At 45.2% G+C, this 8,740-nt stretch overlaps 1 protein-coding gene across 2 annotated transcripts in view; it reads right to left on the bottom strand.

Annotated features, from left to right (window-relative positions):
• snap25a (synaptosome associated protein 25a) overlaps positions 1-8,501 on the bottom strand; it is a gene marked incomplete at both ends in the record, with an annotated part of 19,067 nt that extends 10,566 nt beyond the window's left edge. For both annotated transcript variants that reach the window (XM_080550461.1, XM_080550460.1), the window contains 2 exons: positions 6,201-6,242; positions 8,430-8,501. In XM_080550461.1, the coding sequence (XP_080406587.1) occupies positions 6,201-6,242; positions 8,430-8,501 (114 nt within the window). The remainder of the gene's footprint in view (positions 1-6,200; positions 6,243-8,429) is intronic.
• Between the last annotated feature and the right edge of the window lie 239 nt (positions 8,502-8,740).

Here is an 8,740-nt window from a genome sequence, read left to right as displayed (position 1 = left end):
GTCAAGATCAGTAAGGAGGGAGGGATATGGAAGTTACTGTATTAGAGGACAAGATTGGAGGACAAATGCAACTTGAAAAACAGAGCGAGACTCTATTAGAAAACACCCCAATACTTGCAGAGGTCTAGTGATTTTTTATCATTGTATCATTGTAAGTATTGTCCAAAAATCTCTCCAATGCGTACCCGGATATGCAATTATTGGGAATGCGTACTATCGTTTTGAATTGAATCAGATTGACACAGTTTGACAATTGAATCCGTTCTTATAGCAGTTTGGTTCAAATGTTGTTGTCGATGCAGAGTCAACAGCCTCAGGTGACTTGGTGCCCAGATGAGACGACAAACATGGTTTCGTATTGATCAGGAAGGTCAAAGGTCAGTGGCCATTACCCGTTTGATATTCAACTGAGCCAATGGCTCCCAGTGGGATCATTAATAATCTCACTGACATATGGCACTGGAATTAAACATTTGTCTTGCTTATATATTGTTAAATATTGTTTTATTACATTGTTGTTTTTATTATATTGTTGTTTTTATCTTTATGTCCTATGCACCAACCACACCAAGTCAATGTCCTGTATGTGCGAAATACTTGGCAATCAAAAAAAATCTGATTCTGATTCTGAACATTTCCTGAGAAATTAGCCGTTTTATACAACGGTTACCACATTTATTGATCAATAAGTGTAATAATAATAACAAAAGAAAGACAAGACAAACTTTTCATTAATGTATTTTAATGGAACTATGTTTTATTGTAAGTGTATTCTTCCGCTGAACAGTTGTTTATTGGTTGCTAAGAAATTCTGTTCTTTTCTATTCCATTCCATTCCATTCCAGTCCATTCTATTATATTCCATTCCATCAAGGAATAGACCTAAGGTGGCTTCTTCTAAATCCCAGAAGTGAATTAGTGTACAGTTGAAGACCTTATGGTCTGAAGCGGTGTGCTGTGAATATCCCTCTCTAAACCTATTAGGCATCGACTGGCTTAGACACAGGTATCGACCTAGGACAGTGTGCACAGTGGCAAAAGGCTAGAAAAACCTGCTTATCTTGGAACTTAATTTTGTTTTTCTGCTGCGTAGAGGGCCAATAAAGCTAGGATGAGCCACCTGGCGTAGATATGGACAGCATAAATAAGATCCTCCTGCCTCCTCAGCAGTTTGGCGAGGAAGAAAGCATTGACGTTTAGGGCCGGGGTTCAGCAGTAAAGGAGAGTGTACTGCAGTGTATAAACAATCCTGCAATTTAGCCTCCACTTCCAGGACCAATCCCAAAGTAGTTCAATGGACTCCCTAGAGGGGATCCTTGGCATAATCAAATGAAATACCATGCAGCACTGAGCCCCCCCAACGCAGCTCAACCCTACTACTGCACCTTGCTTATGCAAAACATGTGGACAAACATGTGGACACTGTGGTTCCGTAAAAATTGTCTCGGAAATGGGGCACTTAGGTGGCGTAGCGGGTTAAGCGTTGACCATGTAACGATTCCGATTCCGATTCCGGCCGGGGACATAATGATTCCGATTTCGATTCCGGTTCCGGCCGGGGACATATCCTGCATGTCATCCCTCCTCTCTCTCTCACCCATCCTTCCTGTCTAAATCTCTACTATATATCTGTCAATAAAATGAAAAATATGTGTGGGACTGCCCTACTCAGAAAAAATAACTTAAAAAATAAAATAAAATAGGAAATGCGGTGGCAGCCTATTCGTATCAGAAGACATGTCCACATATGTTTCTCATGATGGTCGAAATAACCAGTGTGATCAGATTTGATCAGTTGGTTTGGAGCGCACGGGGGGGTGAGCGTTTATGACACGTCCCCGTCTAACTAATCACCATGTGTCGGCTGATCTATCCCCTCTCTCCGCCATCCTCCATTTTCTCCTCTCAACTCCTCTTTTACATCGCCTAGTCTCTCCCTCCATCTTCACACAGGAATTCCTATCTGTTCATCACGTCCGAGGTGCTGTTTATCGTTCAATTTATCTTCCCTCCTCTATCTCTCACCTTCTCTCTCCGTCTCCTTCTCTACCTCTCTCTTCCTCTCCTTCTCTTTCCCTCCTGTAGTCAGAGGGAGGTGCTGTTCTGTGTATTATGTCTCGACCGATGATCAGTATGACCTTGAGATTTGCAGCAGGAGACTGATATTAGAGGCTGGCCCTCCCCTACAGCTGTCCACGCATACACTCTCTCTCTCTCTCTCTCCCTCTCTCTCTCTCTCTCTCTCTCTCTCTCTCTCTCCCCCTCTCTTTCTTTCTTTCTTCCCACCACATTCTCTCTCTCTCTCCCTCTCTCTCTCTGTCTCTCTCTCCACATGCCCTATCACCCTGTCCTTCTCTCTACCACCCTCTCTCTCACTCTATCTCTCTCTCTATACCTCCCTCCCTCCCCTCTTTGTCTCTCTGGGATCGTCTGCATGGTTACTGTATCTCTGATCTAGCCTGTCTGTCTTCCCATTGGCTGTCACTCAACTGTCTCTCTGGCAACAGTTGTGTGAGGAGATGGTGTCAGGGTCTTCTCACAACACCACTAGTTTGAGTCATGCGGTGTCATTCAGTGAATCACTGAGGCTGCTGGGGGTCATCGATGTAAGAAAACAGATCTAAATTCACTTCATGAATTGAAAGGATCCTCCTTTGAAAATTAGCTTGGCTGGCACAGGTGAACAAAACCTTGCAGGACAAGTCTTTTTAATTTCTGAGATGTTAGTAAACAAACCGCATCGTGATGACAGGAGCTGGAGCAGCCATGGGTGGGGTGGCATAAATACTGTAACTCCCAAACTGTTGCATTTTTCTTCAAAAACTGTAGACCAATTGTGATCCAAAAAACTGTAGACCAATATCCAATCTCACTTTTCTAAGCAAAATTTTAGAAAAGGCAGCGTACAAACAGCTTCATGAATTGTTTGTCTTAAATAATAGATATGACCCACTTCAGTCAGGTTTCCGATCCACAGCACAGAAACCGCTGCTTAAGGTAACTAATGACCTTAGGATTAATGCAGACTCGAAAAAACTCTCGATTCTTGTACTCTTAGACTTAAGTGCAGCCTTTGATACGGTAGACCATTCCATACTTATTGAGAGACTTGAAAACTGGGTTGGCCTCTCAGGTCCGGTCTTAAACTGGTTCAGGACTTACCTGGCTGACCGAGACTACTTTGTAGCCCTTGGTGACCATAAGTCAAAAAATTATAGCGCAACCTGTGGAGTTCCCCAGGGGTCCATTTTAGGACCGTTGCTTTTTAGCCTATACATGCTACCCCTCAGTTCTGTTATCAAGAGGCATAGTGTTAACTACCATAGCTATGCTGACGACACTCAGCTTTATATCTCAGTAACTCCCAACGACTACGAGATGATCGACCACCTGATAGATTGTATTGCTGATATTAATATTTGGATGACACAAAATGTTCTCCAACTCAATCAAGAAAAAACAGAGGTATTGTTTGGTGGTATTGTTTTGGGAGTTGGTGGTGGACTGGAGAAGGACCCCAGCCCCCATCACCATCAAGGGGGTGGAAGTCGAGAGGGTGGACTCCTACAGGTACCTGGGAGTACAAATTAATAACAAACTGGACTGGACTGACAACACCGAGGCTCTTCTCAGGAAAGGGCAGAGCAGACTGTTTTTCCTGAGAAGGCTGAGGTCTTTCGGTGTCTGCAACAAGCTGCTGCAAATGTTTTATCAGTCGGTGGTTGCCAGCGTTCTGTTCTTCGCCGTGGCCTGCTGGGGTGGAAACATCTGTGCCAGGGATGCTGCGAAGCTAAACAAACTGGTGAAGAAGGCCAGCTCTGTGGTGGGGACCGGGCTGGACAGCCTAGAGGTGGTGGCAGAACAGAGGATGGGGAAAAAACTGGCGGCCATGCTGGCCAATCCCTCCCACCCGATGTACTGCGAGCTGGCGGGGATGAGGAGCAAGTTCAGCCACAGATTTGTTCTCCCCCGTCAAAGTACAAAAAGATTTGGACAGTCCTTTGTTCCAGGTGCACTCCGACTCTACAACCAGGCCCTGCAGAGTGGGGGAGACCTGGAGCTGGAACTTTTGGAACTTTTTACTTATTGAGCCTGCACTGTTTTATGTATTTTATTGAATGTTTTCTGTTTTCTGTATTGAATGTTTTCTGCCCTAACTGAGCTGTTTGACAACAAAATTTCCCCATTGGGGACAATAAAGGTTTTCAATCAATCAATTTTCAATCAATATTGATCATTGGCGAGAAAACTGGGAGAGAGAAATTATCTGCACATTTGAAAACACTAGCTCTTAACACTAAGTGTCAGGCTAGGAATCTTGGTGTCATAATTGACCCAGATCTAAATTTTGAAACTCATATTAACAATACTATTAAAACATCCTTCTACCATTTAAGAAACATCACTAAGGTACAATAATTTCTCTCCCAGGCAGACACAGACAAATTAATGCATGCGTTTGTTACTAGTAGGCTAGATTACTGTAATGCTCTCCTGACAGGTCTCTCCCAAAAAAATATTAATAGACTACAAATGGTTCAGAATGCTGCTGCTCGTGTCCTTACAAGGACCAAACGAAGAGCGCACATCACACCTGTCTTAAGATCACTACACTGGCTCCCTGTCAGTTATAGAATAGACTTTAAGATCCTTTTACTAGTCTATAAATCACTCCACTGCGACACGCCCAATTACATGGTGGACATGCTCAAGATACGACAAGATACACACCAGCTAGACCCCTAAGGTCTAGTGGCACAGAACGTCTAATAGTGCCAGAGGCTAGGACTAAGTGATTTGGAGGATCAGCTTTTAGCATAATAACATATATGCTCCTAGATTGTGGAACACCCTACCTGAGGGCCTGAGGTTGTCTAAAACTCAGGACATTTTTAAGCGAGACCTCAAAACCTACTTATTCAATGTCGCCTTTTGTTACTAAGGGAGACATTGGACATTATAGAACTAGGATCACTATGCTATTACACCATACTCGTGCTTTGAGATTAGTGTTGACAGGAAAAAGGACCTGGGTGCTGATGAGGCACTGTCAGCTCCCAGTAGCACCTAGAGCAGTACCAGAACCGGTACCAGGATGTACCTGGACCACCATCAGGTTGTATTGCTGTCATCTTTATTGTGTTGTTGCATCATAACTGCGCTTGAGATTCTCTTTTGGCAGGACCTGTGCCCATGCTGGATGCAGAACGATGCAGATATAACACTACATTTATGGACAGTGTGTACGCCGATAATACGCAAGGAACTTTTCCTGGATACATGGTGTACAGGTTTTTCGCCCTTGCTTGCTTGCTTTGCGCCGGTGGTCCTTGGGCCTCTCCTTGGGGACCCCCGGCTGCCCCGTGTGCCTGGTCTGTTCCGCCGCCGTGGCACCTGCTTGGCCGTCCTTGTGCGGGACCTTTTATGGTCTGTGCTTGCTTGGCTGGGCCGGGTGTGCTGGTGGTGGGGCGGGCTGGGTGTGTGGGGCGGCGGGGGCTCACCGGGGGGGGGTGTGGGGGCCCACCGCTGGGTGCTGGTAGGCAAACTGGCTAGTATTGGCTCTATGTGTAGAGGGCTGCAAGGGAATTGTCCTGGCTACATAGTGTACAGGTTTTTAATTTTGCCTGCTTGCGGCTCTGTCAGTATTGATTGATTGATTGATTGATTGATTGATTGACTGAGAATGTGTATTATGTGAAGCGCATTGAGTTGCATCTTGTAAGAAATGCGCTATACAAATAAAATTTGATTTGATTTGATTTGATTCAAAACGCCCTTGGAAAAACGCTGATGTTTACTTTTGTTTATGGGTCAAATATACTCCAGTAGTTTGTGCCAGAAAGGGTGAGAGGACATAATCTGACCCTCGGTTGGAAGAACACCATGTCTCATAATTCTACACTTCCTATATTGGACAACAACAACAACAACAGTTAGTGGAGTCCTCCCACCAACCTCTCTGTGTCACACTAGTCCTGGTATTGTACATGTGAGAGACCCTACAGTCTAGCATGTTCTACCCATGTCAATACCATGTGAGAGAGCATACAGTTTAGCATGTTCTACCCATGTCAATACCATGCTTTGTTCTCAGGGCGACTGCTATAAAACAGAGACAGCTTTAAGCTGCCCGTACAGTATTACATTCAGACTGTGGTACATTGTGGACATTGTAAATATAAACGGTGTCTTTCTCCTACCTCTTCCACCAGCTGCAGCATACGACGGGTGCTCTCCAGCGACTGTGGACATAGAGGAGAGGACCATGTTAGCATGTGGACATAGAGGAGAGGACCATGTTAGCATGTGGACATAGAGGAGAGGACCATGTTAGCATGTGGACATAGAGGAGAGGACCATGTTAACATTGGAAAGCAGTAAAAGAAACACATCAGAAACCCAGATGAGGACATAATAGATGTGTGTTGATGGTTTGTTTGTATAATGGAGTTGTTGGAAATATTGTAAGATAACAACACATGGAAAAAACTATAGCCTATGCAACAGATCGAATGGGCCTGAACTCGACATGAACTCATTTGCAACAACGAGCGATATATGCAATTGCAAAACAGCACATTGCACATATCACTGGGGATATTAGATACTGCAATTGTGTATGTGTAATGTGATTTCAGAATGTAGCAATAACTATATAATTGTGTCCATAGGTCATGTTTTCTCAAGTGCAGAGACTACAGTGCATTGACATTCTGTAAGCTCATAACCATGGCACTGACTCAGCCATGAAAAATACATTTCAAGATTCGCCGACATTATGAAACCATGAAACATTCTGAAAATATTTTTAATGCTAAAAGCTTTTAAAAAAAAGAACAATTATAATTTGACAAGAATTCCTATGATGACCAGAATCAATCCACAAAAAGAGTTAGATCTATATTTAAAATAATAATAAAATAAAAAACACACACACAAACACACACACACACACACACACACACAAACCCCCCGATTCAAAGCCTTTGATGGACTTGGATCAATTTCCCCACCACTGGTCTATTCTTGGCCAGCCAGCGTTAGCTGCATGTTCCAGTTTTCTCCCTAAATAGAGTGCATTAAGCGTGCGGCTGTGTGCTACTGTGTGGAGGCTCAGCTCAGGCGTGTGTGTGAGCTGTAATATCTCATCCCACACGCATGGCCGCAGCTTGGCGGCTCACTGCACTGCTGAGCCCCTGGGGAGGGAGGGAGGGAAGGAGGGAGGAGAGGCATACAGCCTGAGCTGAAGCATGAGCAGTCAACGCTGCAAGTAACGTTACGGTAGAGCTTACCTCTCCTCCCTCCCTCCATTCTCTCCTCCCTCCCTCCATCCTCTCTTCCCTCCTCCCATCCTCTCCTCCCTCCCTCTATCCTCTCCTCCCTCCCTCCATCCTCTCCTCCCTCCCTCCATCCTCTCTTCCCTCCCTCCACTCTCTCTTCCCTCCTCCCATCCTATCCTCCCTCCCTCTATCCTCTCCTCCCACTCTCCATCCTCTCTTCCCTCCATCCACTCTCTCCCCTCCTCCCATCCTCTCCTCCCTCCCTCTATCCTCTCTTCCCACCCTCCATCCTCTCTTCCCTCCATCCATCCTCTCCTCCCTCCATCCTCTCCTCCCTTCTTCCATCCTCTCCTCCCTCCCTCCATCCCTCCATCCCTCCATCTTCTCCTCCCTCCATCCATCCTCTCATTCCTCCCTCCATCCTCTCCATCCTCTCCTCTTTCCATTCTCTCCTCCCTCCCCCCCTCCATCCCCTCCTTCCTCATCGGAGACCACGTGACCACCACTCCACGCCTCTTCACTCACAGCTATGTAGCTTGATTCTAAAATGGCAGTCATACAAATTGTTGGATGTATAATGTTGTTTCTTTATAGTGCTCTAATTCAACACAGGAAGAGCTGAAACTGTGATCCTAAACAGCCATTTTGTGTCCTGTCTTTGCATGTGTGTGTTTAATATTCTGCTCAATCTGTGGGTGTGAATATGAATCATTATGTGAGGCAGGAGAGATGTGGGCTGGGCTGGGCTGCACCGGGTGAGTATTGAGGACCTGCCTGACTATGATATATAAACACACACATACACATGCACACATACATACAAGCACATACAGACAGACAGACACACACACACACACACACACACACACACACACACACACACACACACACACACACATAAACACCCTGGCACCAAGCCATTAGCTTGAGGCTGGAGCCAACAGCATAATATACTGTAGGTCAGCTTGCCAGTACTCCAGAGGATCAACTCTTCTATGGGCTATCCTGCTATAGATGACCAGAACACAACTTGTGTGTTACGAAAATATGGTCAGCCATTTTAGGAGGATTCAGGATATGACCGGATCTCTTTTCTTTTTGTTTTGTTTATTCTGGTGGATCATGAACATTATATATTATATAACTCACCTCGTCCGCCAGCTGGTCGGCCCGTTGCTGCATGTCTGACAGCTCATTGCGCATGTCCGCGTCTTCTGCCATGGCTGCTGGAGGTCAGGGGTGGAGGTGGTCTCCAACGGGAAAGAGAAGATCCTTGTGGGATTCCGGGGAAGACTGGACCACAACAGAGAGAGAGAGGGAGACGCAGACAACAGCCTGGTTAGGATGGATGGATTACAAAGAGATGAGATACATATCTCATATCTACATAAACATGGAAATAGTGCTTTTCTAACACCCAAAGACACTTTACAAAAAGAAGTGAATGGTACGATGGAAAG

This window comes from Nansenia antarctica (genome assembly GCF_963989245.1).
Source record: "Nansenia antarctica genome assembly, chromosome: 1".
NCBI classification, from domain to species: domain Eukaryota; kingdom Metazoa; phylum Chordata; class Actinopteri; order Argentiniformes; family Microstomatidae; genus Nansenia; species Nansenia antarctica.
The sequence above is the reverse complement of the archived record's forward strand: the minus strand, read 5'-3'. Positions and strand labels throughout refer to the sequence as shown.